The sequence below is a fragment of the Thalassophryne amazonica genome, chromosome 5 (assembly GCF_902500255.1).
Source record: "Thalassophryne amazonica chromosome 5, fThaAma1.1, whole genome shotgun sequence".
Classification (NCBI taxonomy): Eukaryota; Metazoa; Chordata; class Actinopteri; order Batrachoidiformes; family Batrachoididae; genus Thalassophryne; species Thalassophryne amazonica.
The window spans coordinates 32,018,721-32,039,612 of NC_047107.1; the positions used below are offsets into that span (position 1 = coordinate 32,018,721).

At 41.7% G+C, this 20,892-nt stretch overlaps 1 protein-coding gene across 4 annotated transcripts in view; it reads left to right on the plus strand.

Annotated features, from left to right (window-relative positions):
- inpp5l (inositol polyphosphate-5-phosphatase L) overlaps positions 1-20,892 on the plus strand; it is a 220,721-nt gene that overhangs the window by 22,526 nt on the left and 177,303 nt on the right. For all 4 annotated transcript variants that reach the window (XM_034169913.1, XM_034169911.1, XM_034169912.1 and 1 more), the window contains exon 2: positions 8,110-8,151. In XM_034169913.1, coding sequence (XP_034025804.1) covers positions 8,110-8,151 — 42 coding nt within the window. The remainder of the gene's footprint in view (positions 1-8,109; positions 8,152-20,892) is intronic.

The following is a 20,892-nucleotide window of genomic DNA, read 5'->3' on the forward strand; positions in this document are numbered from 1 at the left end:
GTGTAGTAATGTCACATAGCTGCACCTTTGCTTTCCTTGTGGCACCTGTTTTTTGGACTATATGTGACACAACACAGAACAAGAAGCACGGAAAGTAAAACATTTCTGTGCACCTCATTGCAATGCACGGGTGCGTGCACACTGGCTGTGCTGCACTCATGTCATGCACTCATGTAAGAATAATTAAAACACGAACAAGTGTTGTGATAATGATGAAACTTTGTTGCGCTGCTGATTTGCTTCAGAAATGATAACACATTGTCATTTTGTGCACACGCATTCTTATTTCCAATGGCACAAACTACGTGGGCTCCAAAACGGTGCACCACAATGAAAAAAAGTTGGTGAGTTGATTTTAGGTGCTCTGCTATAATGCACAGCCATGGTCCTCAGCATATAAGATGTTTACAGTGTTTCTTTATGAAACAGACTAGTCTGCTTTCACTGGAAGGGTCAGCTGAGCATTTAACGGGCTGACGGAGGGTGAAGAAAAAGTGGACATTTGCTTTTGTGTTGCAAGCAAGTGCTGTCATGTAACTGTTTATTGTTTAGTCTGTGAAGTTAAAAACTGTGTTCAGATGGAGCCAAAACGTATCACTACGTGCTTCTTGTTCTGTGGTGTGTCACATATCATCCAAAAAACAGATGGTTTTCTGTTTCATTTCACCTGCAGCTCTACGCTGTCCCCCACAGTTTGTCCCTTTGGAAATAAAAATGCGCATTCACAAAATGACAACAGACATTGTGTGCTGATTTCTGCAGCAAATCAGCAGTGCTACAAAGTTCACACTTGTTCCTGTTGTAATTATTCTGACACAAGAACAAAGTGCATGAGTGCAGCACAGCCAGTGTGCATGCTCCCGTGCGTCGCAATGAGGTGCACAGAAATATTCTACCTTTCTTGCCTCTTGTTCTGTGGTGTTTCGCATATTGTTTAAAAACAGGTGGATTTGTGTTTCGTTACGCAACCTAGCAGACAGAAGGAAACTGAAAGTTTGGCACAGAGTGCAGCTCTGTGACATTAAAAAAATACACTCCACCTCTTCAGTTCCTCGTATGCGCACACACACACACACACACACACACACACACACACACACACACACTGTTTAGCAACAAGTGGAAGTCCAGTGCTTCGGAAGTGATGTGTCAACATGACACGTGCTTTCGGTGATAGCCCTGTTCAGGCTTCTTTCGTCACACACTGAGCCACCCATGCTCCACCTCTTTATGCATTAATGAGTTAATTGTGCCAAGCTGTCAACATGACGATGCTCACACATGGGCTTCATATAGTTTTTTTCCGGTGTCGCCGATCAAACGTCTCCCCTAAAAATTGGTCTGCCCTACCTTCACTGCACATGCGTCATTTCGGAGCCTCAGCAGCGATTCACCGATTATCACCTTGTTTCTGCTTAAAACTGCACTCCAGTCATCATCTGTCTCAGCGACAGATGGCTGAGGCTTTTGTACAACAATCATTTCCACATAAATTCAGCATTATTTCATAATAAAAGGCAGGAGGACTGATCACAGCACCACAGCAGCACGTCTGAGTCTGACGTACGTCATTTCGGAGTATCAGTAGCAACTCACAGATTATCCCCTTGTTTCCACTTAAAACAGCCTCGTTTTTGCTTAAAACTAACTTTAGAATGATTGAAGAGATTTTACTTTGTCATCTGATGGTTAATAATCACATTATTCCATTTGATCGTTTTTGGTGTAGAGAGTCAGACTCAGACGTGCTACTATGGTCCCAAATGAAGCATGCACAGTGAAGGCAGGGCGGACCACTTTTAGGGGGGACTGTTCAGTCCAAGACACCGGGTCTCTATTGAAAACCTACTGGTGATGTCACACAGGCTTTGTCCAACACACACACACACACACACACACACACACACACACACACACACACATATATATATATATATATATATATATATATATATATATATATATATATATATATATATATATATCTTCATCCAGCTCTTTGAGCAGCATTGTTTTGTGCAACCCAAATTACACAATGTAACAATATCTAGAAGATAACATAACCTAACTTTTTACAACACATATACAGTCAAAAGTTTATATACCCTGGAAGAATTTTTGGGTAGGGCAGCACGGTGGCTTAGTGGTTAGCACTGTTGCCCCACAGCGAGAAGGTCGTGGGTTCAATTCCCATGGCCTTTCTGTGTGGAGTTTGCATGTTTTCCCCGTGTTTGCATGGGTTTCCGCCAGGTGCTCCGGTTTCCTCCCACATGCAGGTTAGGTGGATTGGAATCTTTAAAATTGTCCTTAGGTGTGTGTGTGTGTCTGTGTTTGTTTGTCTGTTTGTGGCCCTGTGACAGACTGGCATCCTGTCCTGGGTGTACCCCGCCTCGTGCCCTATGACTGCTGGGATAGGCTCCAGCCCCCCGCAACCCTGAATTGGACTAAGCGGTAGAAGATGAATGAATGAATGAATTTTTGGGTTTCCCCCTGCCTTCACTGTGCATGCTGCAGCAATCATTTCCACATGAATTCAGCATTATTTCATAACAAAAGATGGAGGAAGCGATCAGAGCGTGACGGCTGCACATAAGACTCTGTTGTGCTATGGTTCCTACATCATTTCAGAGTATCAGTAATGACTCACCGATTATCGCCTTATTTTCTGCTTAAAATGGCCTAATTTCTGCTTAACACTGACTTCAGTCTGATTTAAGAGGTTTTACTTGTCATCTGATGGTTAATAATCACATTATCCCCTTTGATCGCTTTGGGTGTAGAGACTCACGAGCTGCTGTAGTCCCAAATGACGCATGCGCAGTGAAGGCAGGGTGGACCAATGTTTAGGGGGGACTGGTCAGTTTGTGACACCGGCAGTGACAACTGTAATGATAAATAATTTTCTACTTTTTTCTGTTAATTGAACAGTTTTATGCGTGTTCTTGTTGCGAGCCTGTTAAAGCTTATTAAAGTTATGCACATAAGTGACTTTAATGTCTAAAATAAGCTACATGGGTTATGGTCATTACTGGTTGAGTTCAAGAGTGTTGGAGGACTCACCATGGCCATTTATTTATTTTTCTTTATTTTTGTTATCCCACTGCTGTGACTACAGATAAGCACCTCAGTGTCTTTTTCACAAAAGTTTCTTTTCTTTGCTCTCTTGTTCTGTTATTCCAGTGAGGAGTACAAGCAACACATTGTTTTTAAATGAATGTTTTTTGACCATATTATGGTTAATTGAGGGCGTTACGGAATGCCATGAATGTGCACAAGCGTGGTGGTTTAGAACAAGTGAGATTCATCAATATCTGATATTTAATGATGCGTGTACAACTGGTATGCACCTGTTTGATAAATATGATTTTTTTTTTTTTGGCCTTACTCATAAGCCAAATGTTTGTTTGTTATTCCTACAACAGAATTTAGAAATGTTTCTGTGCACAGTTTCAAAAATGACGGCCCTGAACTCAACTTTGGTGTTCAGCGTAACAACTCTGTGACAACATAAAAGCAGTAAAGCTTAACATAGCCACCTTTGTGATTAGTTAGATTTTTTTTCAAAGGGTGTAGCAGTTTGTCTTGAGACTGCTGTAACTCAGAATTTTCTTGAAATTCACATTATCTCTTGTTAATCTTTGAGGAAAAAAAAAGAAATCCTGCACAGAACTGCTTGTGCAGTTCAAATGGCTAAGGTAGGAGATCAAACCTAGTCACCAGAAATAAGTAAAGTCAGAACGGGATGCGGCTGCCATGCAAATACATTATGCAAACCCCGACTGGACGGATCTGTACGTGTCTGCACTGCAGGGTAAAGTGTGCATTCCTTCCACTTACCTGATGTGGGCTTATGGGACAAATGCAAACTGTTCACTGATGAATCCTACTTTGATCTTTATGTCTTTCTGAGCAGGAGAAGCCACAAAATGTTTTGTAATCATAGGTTCAGAGAAGCAAAGGCCCTTTATTTATTTATTTGTTGTTATTTGGCATGCAAGGGATATATTTCTCAAAATTATTTCAGCAATTTCTGCATCTTCAAGGTAACTTTGTAGATTGAACGAACTGTTACCAACAGGAAAAACAGGTATGTTGTTTAACAGATTGCTGTGTGTAAGCAGTACCCATCTGTGGTCTTCATACAAGTTTAACAGCTATGAAGTGACCATGCATTATTAAACTCACCATCATGAATGGGGAGTGGCTTGTAGTTAAATTATGATGGATGGGACCATACCTAAAGAAGACCACATCCTGAAACACAAACCCATGTCCCATACAGGATACAGTTTTCCAATAATCCTTTGTGTTTGTTTTAACAAGCTTGGGAATTATGTTAGTTGACAGTATTGACTCTGTGACCAACTTTCTAACATTCTTGAACAAATCTCATGCTGTTTTATTTCATACAACCAATAAGTATAGGTGCATCTCAGAAAATCAGAATATCAGGGAAAAATTTTAGACATTCCAGACTGATTATATATAAACAAAACTGTAGTTTTATTCATTTTAATTATTTTGATAATTACAACCTACAGCTCCCCAAAACATTGAAAATGTGAATTTCAAAATATTTGAACATTTAATTTCAAGTTAGTGTTTATGCTGTATAAATACCATGAATGTCTGTCTGGTTTAGTACACACAACCACAATCATGAGCAGTACTACTGACTTGATCGTTGTCCAGAAGACACTCATTGACTCCCCCCACAAGTAGGATAAGCCACAGAAGGTCATTGCTGAAAGCGCTGGGTGGTCACACACACCCATAACCCCAGCCTTGAGAACATTATCAAACATCATGCTCGTAGATCACAAAGCTCCACCAACACTAGTTTTCGATTCCACAAATTTTACCTTGGAAAAAATTTTCAAGGGTAAAAAATCCTGTTAGAAGGGGCTTTTCATAAAATATAATACAAAATATCGACCAAAAAGGCTTTTCAATGTTAAAATCAAATATCCACTAAATCTGCAATACAGATCAGATGTGGATCAAACTTAGTCTACTCATTGAGAGTTCCAATTTACACCTCATTGTTACAAATGAAGTGATTGAGGCCATTTTGATTGAGATATAATGCAAAATGTACATCAAATGGGCTTTTCAATATTAAATTCAAATGTCCACAAAATCCACAATCCGGATAAGATCTGGATCAAACTTTGTCAGGTGATCGTGAGTTCCAGTCTGTACCTCACTTTCAAATATGAAAGTGATTGGGGCAAGTTTGATTAAGATATAATGTCAAATATACATTAAATTGGGTTTTCAATGTTAAATTTAAATGGCCACAAAATCTTTAATCTGGATCAGATCTGGATCAAACTTTGTCAGTCAATAAAGAATACCATCCTACATAACGCTCTCAAATATGAAAGAAACCTGATCTTTTTTTGACACATTAAATTTTTTCATTCTTTCAAAGTTAAAGATAGGCATTTTTTCCAAGATTTTTTCTGACTTTGCCCTTTGACCTAATGACCTTGAAAATTGAATCAGTTCTTGCCTATTAGGATATGAATTGTCACTAAAAATTTCATAACAATATATGAAAAATTGTGGGCTCCAGGCTGTTCACAAACACACAAAAGGGGTGAAAACACAACCTCCTCCAACTTTGTTGATGGAGTTAACAAAGCCAATTCAAGAGCTTTGGGAGAACTTGACAAAGAGTAGACTGAGGCAGGAGTCAGTGATGTGTCCAGGAAATGGGCTACATGTGTCACATTCTTAGTGTCAAACCACTTTTGACTCAGACAGAGTGTCAGAAGTGTCTTACCTGGGCTACGGAGAAAAAGAACTGGACTGCTGTTTTGTGGTCCAGAGTCCTCTTTTCAGATGAAAGTAAAGTCTGCATTTCATTTGCAAATCAATGTCCAAGAGTTTTGAGGAAGAATGGAGAGGCACAGAATCTAAGTAGCTTGAAGTCCAATGTGACGTTTCCACAGTCAGTGATGATTCGGGGTGCCATGTCAACTGCTGGTGTTGGTCCACTGAGTTTAATCAAGTCCAAAGTCAACACAGCCATCTACCAGATTTCAGAGCAGTGATTCTCAAACCTGGTCCTCAAGTACCACTAACCTACACATTTTCCATCTCCCTTTTCTGTGTCACAAGCTGATTTAGGTGTGCAGCCAGTCAGGTAATAACAGACACCTGAATGAGCTAATCAGCTTGTGGTAGAACAAGGAGAGATGGAAAATGTGTAAGTTAGGTGGTGTTTAAGAGCCGCTGTGTTAGAGCACTTCATGCTTCCATCTGCTGACAAGCTTTATGGCGATGCTGATATCTGTTTCAAGCAGGATATGATCCCTACCCACAGTGTCAAAACTGCTTGTAACTGCTTTCCTGATCATGGTGTTACTGTACTAGATTTGCCCCATAGAAAATACTGCATAGAGAATCTATGGGGTGTTGTCAAGAGGAAGATGAGAAATATCAGGTGTAACGATACAGATAGATAGATAGATAGATAGCTTTTATTATCATTGTCATTACAACAACGAGATTTCCGCACTCACATTCCACATACAAACAGCAGTTAATCAACAATTATTACTTGTTTACCGTAATAATGGCACACATCAGAATTAGGACAACATATATACATTTGACGTTGTTTATGTGCACTAAACTTCAAACATGATAAGCCGCAGGTTGCTATCAAAGCAACCACTTGTTCCATAACACCTCAGCAGTACCACAGGCTGATCTCCTCCATGCCACATGGCGTTGATGCTGTAAGTTGTGCATAATGAGCCCCAAACAGGTATTGAGTCCATAAGTGAACATACTTTTCAGACGTTTGACATGTCTGTGTTATGATCCTTTATATAATCTATGATTTCATGATTCCTCTGATATTTTGAAATACCTGACAAAAATATAAACCTCTTTCCACAATATTGTAATGTATTGAGATGCACCTGTGTATATATGTATATAGTCTTAAAGTTAGCACACTTTGTTCGTGTCTTTTAAAATGAATGCTTCAGTTAATAAAATGTCATTTTACCCATCATTAGGCATAATTAGGTTCAGTCTAATTCAGTTCTGATACATTTGACTCTTCAAAAAGTACAGTTCTGCAATTACAAGCTTTATTTAAAAAAAAACATTGAGTCTTCAGTAGGGATGTGAATCGTACAACAACTCACGATTCAATTCGATTCAGATTCTTGGGAAGACGATTTGATTCAGAATCAATTATCGATTCAAAGAGCTCTGAGAAATAGTTATATTACTTAAAATGTTTATGTTTAAGAAAATGCAGCTTTACAAGGTTAATCAAGTGATTCTAGATGTAAATTTACTTATCTGCTTTGCTCGTTAGGAGTTGGCTGGCAGTTTAGCGAAGCGCTGGTCAGTAGTCGGCAGATACGCTGCTCCCCTCTTTTAGCTCCGGGTGATGGCGTAGCATGTGGGCTTGCAGATTTGAAATGTTTCCGAAGTACATGTTAAGCTTCTTCTTATGCAGCAAATAATAAAATCCAAAATGTGCCCAAACATTTGCCTTCAGCAAAGATGCTCTTCATCCGCCATGCTAAGCTACAGCCACTGAACTCTGCAGCTCACGAGTGTTTGAAGCACGACGGACCCCCGCCCCCCCCGCGGGGACGCTGTAGTACAGAAGCCGTTGCCTGACAAACAGTAGATGCAGCGAATAAGCAAGAAAATGTTTTAAAAAATGCTTTTTAAAAATCGATTCTTGGACATTTTGGATCGATTCAGAATCGTAATAAATAAGAATTGCGATTCAGACGTGAATCGATTTTTTCTGACACCCCTAGTCTTCAGTAGTACTGGAAGCTTGCTCATAGGCACTCTGACACCATTAGTATTAGGAGCGTAAGCCTAAGAGCTCTTATTGCAGGGTTACTCTGAGATGGATTTGAACACCCTGATCTAAAGACAACTACGTTACCACTAAGTCTCAGTGCTTTTATCACGCTGGCTTACCAATTGATGCTACTTAATTTCACACCAACGAATAAGAGTCAAGACTCGGAACATGATAGCCAGCATTGTAAATGTAAACCAGAATGATTTTTCCATGGAGACCGTATGTCTGTGCTGATTCTACTTATTGATATTTTGCAGGTGGGTGAGATGCAAAGCGAATGGATACGAGAGTTATGTAAGGTAGGTTTTTGCCTCCTACTCCAAGTAAACTCAGTTCATAAACGATTCCCAAAGTGTCATATTTTCTCACATTTCATGAACAGTTATGTGTTTATTTAGACTAATTAAAACTTATTTATTTGCAGCTTGTTTTTTGTAACCCACTTTTAAAGGCATTACAAACACAAGTACTCTGTGTTCATTTTGGAAAAGATACAGTATAGTGCTGAAACGGAAACATAAGCAAAGGAAAGAAGAGCATTCTTAATAGTTCATACCTTAGCACTATGGCCACCAACTGGGATTATTAGGAAAAATCTCATTTCTGGTCACTTAACTGACCCTATTTCACATGCTCACTGAGGTTTTCCACTTCTGTCATTTTCATATGTCACAAACCTGTTTTATAAGCTTTTTGGAGTTGGGTACCAAAGACCACTGCAAACGCGATGGTTGTGTTGGTTGTGTATATACCCACTTTCTTCTGGCTTGGTATCGTAACCGACCCTGTTATATACCCAATGTTGCAAAAATCATTTTGGGGGAGGGGGGACCTGTGTGGAAAGGGTCAGGGACTTCTATTTCCTGGGAGTCCACATAGATGAGAAACTGACCTGGGACAGGAACACCACTGTTACACCCTGGCTCTTTGGGTGCAACATAAAGGAAGACAAAATCAAATATAAAGTTTAACAAATTTATTGTAAAAAAAAATCTAGGGGAATTAATAAATATAATGGGGAAAAGAGGAAGAAGATTGTAGCTGCTGCTGCCTTGCTTCCAGGTGGAGAGTGAGAGCGAAAGGGTGGGTTCAAGGCAGGCTTTTATAGGCTCCAGGACTCTGCAGGCTGGAAAACCTGGAAACTGGAGTAAACAATTACTCTCCCACATAACACCCCCTCCCATAAGCAAATTTATTTTTATCAACATGCAACATTTTGCAGGAAACTCATGACCTGGATAAAGCATCAGCCAAGATGTTGTCGCGTCCTCTGATGTAGTGGATGTCCAGGGAGAAGCCCTGCTAAAACAGGCTCCATCTCATAAGGTGCTGGTTTGTGTTCTTTATACATCCCAGAGCCACCAGTGGATTGTGGTCAGTATAAACCATGACAGACTAGCTGGAAGAGACATACCTCAGAATGCTCGAGGGCAAGGATTAGAGCTAATGCGTCTTTTTCTATAGTGGAGTATCTGCACTGATGGACATTAAATTTTCTTGAAAAATAGCAGACAGAATGTTCTATTTCAGCTCTATCCTGTAGGAGGACAGCTCCAGCACCAACCTCACTAGCATCCACCACTAGTTTAAAGGGCTGACTAAAGTCAGGAGCAGCCAAGACTGGAGCAGTGGCCAACAAAGCCTTCATATTGTCAAATGCTAACTGACATTCTTGGGACCAAATGAAAGCAACCTTAGGACTAAGCAGGTTAGTAAGTGGAGACACAACTATAGCAAAATTTTTGCAAAAACTCCTGTAGTACCCTGCCATGCCTAAAAATCGCTAAAGGTCACATCTGGTAGTGAGAACAGTGTAGTTTACAATGGCTTTGATTTTAGCGCCAACAGGATACACCATTCCACAGCCCACAATTTTACCCAAATAGGTCACAGTAGCCTGCCCAAACTCACACTTTGCGAGGTTTAATGTTAAATTGGCAGCTACTAGTCGTGCAAAAACATCATTAAGTCTTGACAGATGGTCAAACCAAGAAGAACTACAGATGACCAAGTCATCCAAGTAGGCCTCACAACCATCAGCACCTTTCAGAACTATATTGACAAGACGCTGAAAAGTGGCTGGTGCGTTCCTCATACCAAAGGCGACTGTATATTGACAAAAATCATCTGGAGTAACAAAGGCTGAGATCTCACAGACCCTAGCAGTCAATGGAACCTGCCAGTAGCCTTTTAAAAGATCTAGTTTAGAGACAAAAATGGCAGATCCTACCCTGTAAATATAGTCATCAAGGTGAGGTAACGGGAAGCAATCAGGCTGACAGCATTCACTTTTCTGAAATCGGTGCAAAAACGAGGTGACTTATCGGACTTTTCAACCAGCAGACATGGAGAGCTCCATGGACTGGAACTGGGCTGGGCAATACCATGCTGCAGCATATAATGTACCTCTTTTTGCATCATCTGGCGCTTCTCAGGGTTCACTCTGTAGGGGTGTTGCTTTATGGGAACTGCATCATCAACATCAATGTCATGGTGCAACACACTGGTACAGGTGGGAACATCTGAGAAGAGTTCAGTATGCCTGCGAATAATAGCCACAAAGTCAGCACGCTTGTCACAGTCTAAATAGGAAAGATGAACATTCAGGTTCGACAGTCTTCTTTCAGGAATATATTTTTTCCCAACCACACCAACTGTATCCTCCAGTTCTGACACTGCGGTAGTCGGCACAGCAACAGATTTCTGACCGGACAGGACATCGTTCCTGTTAAAATAAGGCTTGAGAAGAATTATAATATGACATAAACGTACTTTCCTCTTCCTATCAGGGGTCTTGACTAAATAATCAGTATCACTGACTTTCCGCTCAGTCTCAAAAGGCCCGCTATACTGAGCATGCAAAGCAGACCCAGGAAGTGGCAGTAGAACCAGTACTCTGTCCCCTGGAGAAAACACTGTATTTAGCTTTCTTGTCAAACCTGTGTTTCATTTTTCCTTGAGACTTCTCCAAGTTTGCCTTGGCAGGCTCACATGCCCTCTGGAGTTTGGATCTGAAACTGCACAGAAACTGCAAAAGACCAGACTGAGCAGATGAGTCTTCTAACGATCTCTCTTTCAAGAGTTTTAATGGCTCATGCACTATATGACCAAACACGAGCTCAGCTGGGCTAAAACCCAACAACTCCTGAGTCACTTCTTGAGCTGCAATTAGCAGCAAGGGAACACCATCATCCCATTCTTTCTCAAACGCCTTGTAGTAAACTCTCAACGTGTTTTTCAGAGTTTGGTGGAACCTCTCCAGGGCCCCCTGGGACTCAGGGTGGTATGCAGAGGATGGGCAATGTTTGATTGACAACTGCTGAAGCACCTGAGAAAAAAAATCTTTGACATAAAATTGGACCCTTGGTCAGTCTGCACAACTTTTGGAAGGCCAAACAGAGTGAAAAAACTTAACAAGGGCCTTAGAAACAGTGATGGCTGTAATCCTTCTGAGGGGAATAGCCTCAGGGAAACAAGTAGCCATACACATAACTGTTAGAAGATATTGATTACCAGATTTTGTTTGAGGAAGAGGTCCTACACAGTCTACCAAGATGTGTTCAAAAGGCTCTCCAGTAACTGGAATAGGATGTAATTGGGCTTTGGGAATAGTCTGGTTAGGTTTACTCACAATCTGGCACACATGACAGGTTTTACAATAGTGTGAAATGTCAGACTTAACCCCAGGCCAATAGAAGTGTCTCCTCACTCTATCTAGAGTTTTCTTTACACCCATATGTCCCGCTAAACTATGGTCATGAGCAAGTTTGAGAAACTCAGTACGATAAACTTCATGGACCAACAATTTGATAAACAGAACTCCATTCATCCTCACAGACCAATGCTGGAGGAGTCCACTTTCTCATGAGAACCCCATGGCTAATAAAATAAGCACAAGGGATAGCTGTGTGCTAATTCCCCACTTCAGCGATGCTGAACTTGGGCAGCAGCCTGGTTTTGGATTTTGCTCAGTGTAAACCTATCCACTGAATGCATACGTTTTTGGAAGCTCTTTTCAGGGTGTTGGGGCAGTCCCAATGTTACTGCCACCATGATGATTTTCTATCGATTTGGAGGTGCCATTTTCATTTCAAAATTTTGCATTGATTGGGATAGCTTACAAAACACCCTTTTTCTTCTAAAGGTAAGTAAAATACGGCTTCAGAGTTTGATGTATCATTCTGTATGTTGTTGTCAATATTTGAGTGAAATTTGTGCAAAATCTATCATCTACCAAGCGAGTTTTTGAATTAGCCACAATGGTAGTTGGTCAAGTTGAAGGTGACCAAAATCAGGCTAATTTGGCATGCTTCAAATTGGCATAATTCCCTTAATACTTGTCATATCAAGATAAGCTTGGTGTTATTGGAAAAGTATTTTCAAAAGCTTTCTAATGATGCTAATAATTCTGAAATCCATCAACTTTTCATTTTTTTTGTCACATAGCTACAAGGGAGCTTCTTAATTTCACTTTCGGAAACAGCATTGTCGAATAAGACAGTAAGTCCAGAATCTCTCTGTTGAGCGGACTTCAGCTCATTGTGAGAAGGAAAATGTTCAGTAAAACCAAAAGTACTACCTTTGGCTAGGAATGTGTCAGACAGATCAATCTCAGCATCACTCTTAGCCGAGAGTTGTTTACACACAGCTCGAGTGATCGCACATAGAGGAAAAGCATCAGTATATTGCTGCTGCATTTCATCTGGGAACTCACACAGTGTAGGAGTGGAGACCACTACAGGGGCAGCTAAAACATTGTCACCGACCAAGTCATTTCCTTGGATCATGGACACACCCTCCATGGGAATGGAGGAGCACACAGCTACAGGAACATTTCCAGAAACTAATGCAGTATGCAGGTTAACAGTATGCAGAGGCAAGGTTAAATAGCCCCCAAAACCCTGCACAATCGCACTACATTTTAACTCTGACGGCTCAGAAAAGGGAAGGACATCCTGCAAAATTACAGACTGAAAAGCTCCACTATCCCTCCAGATTTTTACCGGGCGTCCATTAAAAATAAAGAGGAACAGGCCACTTCACTCCTTGACTCAGGCACAGCCTCTTGACTCAAGCTTGGACCTTGTTCAGTCTTTAGAAAAGCCAAAGGTTTAGATTTCTTTTTACTTAGGCTGGGACAGTAAAAAATCAGGTGGCCAGGTTTCTTACAATAGAAACAAAGTTTCTCATTTAAACCATTGCCAGTAGTAGAAGCCTTTTTAAAGCTGGGACCACGAGGTGAAGAGTTCGGCCTAAAAGATTTCAGTTTAGACTCCTTCTTCTCAATGTTAAAACTTGATTTATGAGTCAACACAAAGTCACCACTTAGCACTGCAGCTTTGGAGTGTTAACTTTCTGCTTGGCTATGTATGTGCAAACCACTCCAGGCAAATAGTTTTTAAAGTCCTCTAAGAGAATCAACTGTTTCAGCTCATCTACTGATTCATCTTTTTGACACCATTGATTGAAAAGTGTTTCTTTCTCTCTAGCAAATTCAACATATGTCTGGCTTTCAAGTTTAACCAGACCTCTAAATCGCTGACGATATGCTTCAGGAACCAGCTCATAAGCTTGAAGAATAGCATTTTTAACAGTGTCATAATTTTCACTTTCCGTCATCGTTAAAGATGAATAAACTTCTCACATTCTCACGAGTGCTACTAGCTTAGCTTATGATAAGCTAAAAGTGAACGCTCTCGTTACAGGCAAACAACATTCCACAGTTTCTGGGTATTCTGTGTTAGTACGCGCCTGCGGCCGATGTGCTTGATGAATTCCTACGCAAAAAGTATTCCCAGATAATTGTGATATATTCCTGTGAGATAATGAGTATATCTCACCTAAATCAATTCTAAAATTTACCAGTAATAAAATTATAAAGAGAACTGAAGTTTTAAGAGTGGCCATAATAAATATTTAAGAAACTTAAAAGTTTATGAGCATTGTAAACATTGACATGATGGAGTTTGATGCGGAAGAGTTCAGAAAGATACGATTGGAATGTTTTGATTACCATTTACAGTTGGCGATGAAAGACTTGGGTGTTAACTTCGTGTTAAAAGTCAGAACAAGAAGTTGCACTGAAAGAGCTCTATCTGGGAAGAGACACATCCTGTGTGTTGTTGCTCCAACAAGAGCGGCACCCTGAGCAGTTTCGCGAAAGTAGTCCGGCGAGTTCAATCTGTGGGCGTGAGCTATCCCACAATGCTAAAATAGCAGCAGGGTGTAAACTTCTTGGGCTTTCCCAACCCGAACACCCTGCAAGAGTAAGGTCAAGAAATGCTTAGGCCATCTGGAAATGGTGGCAACACGCTCAAAATGTGGAAAATATTTCTCAACATCTTTTTCTACAAAAGATCTTGTGTTTCTAACCACATCAAACTCATTTTGTTCAGGCTGGACATTCAAGGAAGCTCTTTTAAAACCTAATTCTTTTAAGAAAACGTTCATGGTCTAAATAAATCTGTTTCTCTTTTAGTTGCAGCTCTCATTCTTTAAGACTTAGTTCTTTTAGTCTCACCTATTGAAGGATCAGGAGGGTCCAGTGATGAAATTGCAGACTCAACAACATTTACGGTCACGCTGTCCACAGAAGGACGGGCCAACAAGTCTGACGATGGTTCAAACAGGCCTTGCTCAATGAGTGAAGCACAAAGTTTATCCTTAACATTATCTTTGAGACGTTTGTTCCAACCAGATGTATCAATGTTATAATGTGCAGCTAAACTTAACAACTGCTCCTTTGTAAACTGCTCAAGTAACTGTCCGGATGGTGACAAAATAAAATCCTCCAGAGAAGCCACGGTAACTCCCTTACCTAAAGCTAAAAATTACAAAGAGAGCACCAAACTCCACACAAACAAAAACAAAGTGTTGTCGCGGCTCGTCTTTTTGGTCTTCTCAGGATGTCGTCTTTTAGATAACACAAACTAATTGCAAGTGATATGCTAGAAAGAGGACACAACACTTTAGAATAATTCAGCCTTAAGCAAGATAAAATGCACAGAGTTTTTAAGTTTATTTAAGCCTTCGACACAAAGCTTAGACAAACTGAGTCCTCTAGAGAGACTGAATATGACAACCGCGCTCATCTATTTATTGGAGACCCGCGGGCATCGCTCCTCCTTCAACTTTTTTATTTATTTCATTCCTAAGACATGGTTTTCTATTGGAAGCGTCCTCTAGTGAACCCTAAGCAGGTGTTAGGCCATTATTTCAATGTGACAAACGCTCCCATTAAAACGTGAAGGATTTACAACTGATTTTTTTAAAAGACCTTCAGCCACAGGTGCAGCTGGCCTGAGGCCCCCTCCGCACGTGGCCTCAGCCACACGTGCAGCTGGCCTGAGGCCCCCTCCGCACGTGGCCTGCGGGAAAGCACCTAAAAGGCCTTGGAAAGCCCCTGACAGACTGAATGACTAATAAAGCCCCTTTTTTTTGGGTTGAACACCTGCTAGTTCAACCAGAGGACATACAGTTCGGATCAGGACACTTGATAGTTCATCACAGTTCAAATATGGACCTAAAAATTCTTCTACAGTCCCTCCTCTGGGACTCGAAAGAGTCCCATTACATCAACTATACTCTTGGGTTGTTTACTGACAAGACATCCTCATTTGTGCATTGCAATAAAAAAAAACAAAAAACACAGCACTCGACTTACTGATAACTCTGGTGCGGATATGAATATCAGTGATACTTCACACGGTAAATATATTGCAGTGCAGGTGAACCTACATACTAAGGCACAAGGTGAGCAATTAGCTGGATTATATCAACACAAGGTGACATTCAAACATTGAGTTTTGGTGTAATTCAAGGCACTTAAAATGGCCACATAAAACAAGTTACATCAACCTCTTAATCATGGCAAAGTAAAGGCTTCACATTGACATCAGTGCAACCAATCATCTTCTGGCATCTATTGACTCACTCAACCAGAGGCTCCAACCCATTATACTTGGTTCTACATATTATTTTGTTAAAGCGTCACACATTTATTATTTAAATGCATCAAATAACCCCTACGTTACCACTATTTAGTCAACCAATCAAGTAACTATTCTAAGGTTAGCGCAGCTATGTCTAGTTAAATGATAAACACAATAAATGGTTTCCCTTCATGTCCGTCCTTAAGTCATTTGCCTTAGTCAATCGTATAATGGTTTTCATTATAGGCCATTTCTCAACATTCTCCACTTTGTTTTTCTTCTTTTTCAGCTTGTTTTCTAATGCCCGTTTTGGCCAGACACCAAATTTAGGCAATGCATGTCTCTTGAGGCATGCTATAATTTAAGAAAAAAGGGGTCCCTATGGTGCATCTTTACTACTAAATCTACAAACACGCCGTGTAAGGGTCCCCTTTTTATAACGTTGCAATGTGATATCTATGTGTATGCATTTAGCTTTATCTGTGTTACGCAGATGATGGTAAGGACAGACATTTACCCAACCTTCGTTACTAACATATATCCTTCTTTGTTTTATTTACACTCAGATTTCTGAAACCAGTCCGCAATTCAAACTCAAGAACCAAGATCATAGTCCGTGTTCAGTGCCATTACGTCAGTCCGCGCTCCTCAGCATTTACTCAGCATCTGAAGTTTTGGGAGAAGTTGGGGAACATGGGGAGGTTGGCCTTTCAGGGGTAGTGGGGGGAGGATCAGGAATTCTGGCTTTCAGACAGTCGTGCAGTTCTCTGATGGATCTTTCCAGCTCCTTGTGCTGCTTGGCCAGGTTGTACAGGGCCCCCAGAGAATTCTTGCCCACATTCAGGGTGGTGGTGGCCAGCCCTAGCTGTTCCCTTTCCATATGCTCCATCATGCAGGCTAGCATGTCCATACTAGACTGAAGACCACACAGTTGAGTATGGAGGCCCTCCTGAGCACAAGAGATGTTGGCATTGTCACGGTGTATCCTGAACAGGTATGCAGCTGTCTGACTTAGTTGTGGCATGATTTCCTCAAATAGCTCATGGGGAATGTGATTTGTGAGGGGCAGGAGCTGCTCCAAGGTTTTGGAACAGACTCTTGTGGAAGACGAAGCTCTCGAACCAAGATTGCCATGTCCAGTGGGGTGACCATGACCAGATTAAGGTTGTGCAGTCCAGGGGACAGGAAGTACAAGGGGGAAGGCATTTCGTGTGTGGGGGGAGTATTGTTGATGTCGCACAGGCAAGTGGTTGGGACACTCTGGGCATTTAGTAGCCTGTACAAAGCTCCCCTCTGTCCTGGTGGGTGAGTTCGACTAAGGTCCACCCCTGCTGATCCTCCTCCAGAGGTACTGGGCTGATCAGAATATCTCTCCTGCCTTGGGGGTGGAAAGCTGGGGACAGGTCCTAGCAGTGAATTGGGTCTAGGATGCACTCGGGCGGTTGCTGCATATGGCCGACCTTGGCTGCCTCCCCTGGAGGGTATCGTTGCCACTGGCACATGTGACTGTCTCCATGGCTGTTCCTGAGTCCAAAGGGTCTTTCAGGTGATGGTGGAGTCCTCGGGCCGACTCTTGCTGCAGGCAGATTCTGTGAAGCCGTCATCGCCAGGTGCTGGAACGATGAAGATCCTTCTGTTGCCAACTGGTTTAGCTGCTGGATGGAAGGCGGCTGTGGCGACCAATCATGTCTCGACCATCCCTCCTGTATATCCTCTTCTCCAAACAGTTCTGAGAGTCCAATCAGACTTGATAGAGGCAGATCAGGCATAGGTCCCTGATCAGGGGAGTCTGGTCTCTCAGCCATACTCCTGTGTCCTAGTAATATACATATACGTTCATTATTACAGCTCCATGTCATTCTTTCAGATATTGTCTATCCTATCCCTCATTTTTGTGGGTGCATGTGTGTGAATGTAAATGTGCGTGCATGTCTTCTTCCTCGTCTACAATATCACCAAGCACGGTCCATCCCAGTCCTCCCTATCTGGGGTGTACGCCACAATATTAGGGAGCTGGGGGCTGTCGGGGAGGATAATTGGTATTTCATCCATTTCCATATATTCTGGTTCTCTGTCTGTTTCGTTTGTGCTTTCTTCTAGGGCTCGGATGGCTAACAGTGGGAGCTGTCCTACTGTGGATGAAAGCAATTTATTGACCAGAAATTTTATCAAGGGAATACCACAACATATTACCAGCAAGACCGCCACCCCTGTTAGTGCCAAGATTACACCTATCTGGTATAACCAGTCTTTCCATGATATCCACCCTCTCCTTAGAGTCCCAAACAGTGAAAACAGTGGGCCAATATTCATTCCATTCCCTACAATGTATCCAGAATCGTCAGTTTCATTTCTCCCTCCTATGGAGTTACTTAACAGTTCCTGTTGCATCTCTTCAAGTGTGATTAAGAGCTCTGTCAAATTTCCGTCTTCCCCTGTACGCATGGGAATAGCTGTGCAACATTCGGTGGCTTTGATCATAATACAAACTCCTTGTTCGTCAGCCATCATCATCTCGATAGCTAATCTATTTTGCATTGTCATTAGCGAGGTGGCGTGAAGTTGTTCGGTTAAGGCTCCTACTGCTGCCAATGTCCAGTTCAGGTATCTTTGCTGATTATACCACAAGTAATTAATCCACTGCACCTCCTGGAACCTAGAACGGATTTTTGGAGTAACCCCGAACAGAGCCAATGCCCATCCCCATTTATCCGCATCTTCATCTGCTTTAACTCTGCTACTGTCTATGGCTTCTAACTGTCGGGGTATCCCTTCTGGTATCCCGTTTCTTACTGTGATGTTGTAGTCTGTTTTAAACGTCATTATTCCTCTTTTCTTACGAAGTTTCTGTGGCATGGGTTGTATTGAATTTGGCATTTCAATTACTGTTATAGCTCCTGTGAGCATCACAGGAGCACAAAGGCCCTTCCAATTAGGGGACAGCGATGACAGGAGTTTCCTTCTTTGTCCGCATATCCAAAAGATGTCAGCTAAGGGTACCGTTCCCTTAGCTAAATTTGGAGTAGATACCCATGAAGCATGGGTGAGATTCAGTCCAATTACCGACCCCCCTGTGGCCGGTACTATTTGTTCACACTGTATGCCTGCTGCTGGCAGGGTGTGACAGACGGTAATGTTCCATGCTGTTTTAGCCGGTTTGTATTCTTGCTGCTTTTGCATACACTGTATGTGGTGTTTTGGCTGGGTCGTCCCTACCTGCCAATCGCTTATGTATTGTGCTACTAAGCCTTTAGCTATACAGAATGGGTGTATCATCCCTTTCTCTATTTTAACGGTGTGGTCAATTTGGTGGCGGGATTCACCGTGTGACAACGTTGTATTGTTATTTCTGGAGCGGACAACACAACTTCATATCCAGTGCGTCTAGCTTGTGTTAAGACAAAACGTTGACTGGTTAGCAGGGCATGTAACTGATGCGATGTGTACAACGTTACTGCATGTCCCATGATTATGGATGATGCTTTTTGAAATGCAAAGGCAGCTGCTGCTAGACCCTGATAGCATGGTGGCAATCCTGTTTCAATGTTGTCAAGCTTTGTACTATAATAGGCCAATGGTTGTTTTCCTTCATTTGTTTCCTGCATTAGTACAGCACAAGCATATCCAGCTTTTTCAGTAACATACAAATGGAAAGGTTTCCCATAATCTGGGTTATCTAACGCGGGAGCAGATTGCATGTCTGTTTTTAGGGCCTCAAAAGCTCCCGTTGCCTGATCTGTCCAGACGAGGAGAGCTGCATTGCTTGTTTGCCCCACTGCTCTAATCATGGCACGCAAAGGTGCAGTTTTTATAGCATAATCACAAATCCACGGCCGACTGTACCCTGCCATCCCAAGGAATGAAAGCATCTGTCCCACTGTTTGGGGTTTGGGAGCCTTGATTATAGCCTCCACTTGGCTTGGGGCTATACATCGCGTGGTCCCACACAACTGTCTTCCCAAGTATTCTACTTGTTGTTTGCAAAACTGCAATTTGTCCTTACTTACTTTATGACCTCCATCTGCCAATGCATGCAATACAATTAATGAATCTTTTTCACACTGTTCTTGAGTCTCTGATGCAATAAGGAGATTATCCATATATTGCACCAATGTACTGGGTATGTCAAGGTGTTGTAAATCTTCAGCCAGGACTTTGTTAAAGATGGCTGGGGACAGGTTCAGTCCCTGAGGTAGCCGTGTATACGTTAGCTGTTGTCCCAGAAATGTGAATGCAAACAAATGTTGTGAGTCTGGGTGCACAGGCACACTGAAATAGGCTGAACACAGATCTATTACTGTATACCATTCTGCTCCAGCAGGGATGCTTGATAGTATAGTATGCGGATCAGGTACTATAGGTGCATCCATTTCTATTATTGCATTGATAGGACGCAGATCATGTACCAGCCGATACTCTTTGGTATTGTTTTTAGGGATAGGATAGATAGGAGTATTGCATGGGCTTGCAGTTTTTATTAAAACTCCAGCTGCCATTAGTCCCTTGATTACTGGTTTTATGCCTTCAATAGCCTGAGGTTTTAATGGATACTGCCTTTGGTGAGGCAGTTTTGCTCCCGGTTTTACTTTTATTTTTACTGGTAAGGCTGTTTTTACTAGTCCTACATCCGTTTTGCTTTTGGACCACACCACTGGTGGTATTTGCTCTAACAATCTCTCTTGTTGGGCCGATAACACCATCTGTCCCTCTGGTCTAGGATTGAGCTCCACTTTTTGAGCTATAGCCTCATCATTTACTTTTAAATTAATTCGTATAAACTGCTGGTCTTTTGACAGATGTACTTGTGGACTTTCCATGTTTTGCCATTCTTCAACTTCTGAGGCTGTCTTTACCATTGGACCTAGGTCATGGGATTCGTACTTTTCTGAGACTAAAAGGGTCACATGAGGTGTGGCATTCGGCACTTGATACCATTGTTGTTCAGCTGAAGTTAGCTTGACAGAAGCTGCGGCCCCTTGGGGGCCTAAATAAATTTCTGTGGTGGTTATGTGAAACAGCCGTTGATTCATCAATGCATCCCAGCAGCATGCATAGTCAGTTTGTTCTTGTTTGGCATCGAACATCAGGGTGACATGTAAAGGTAAACTA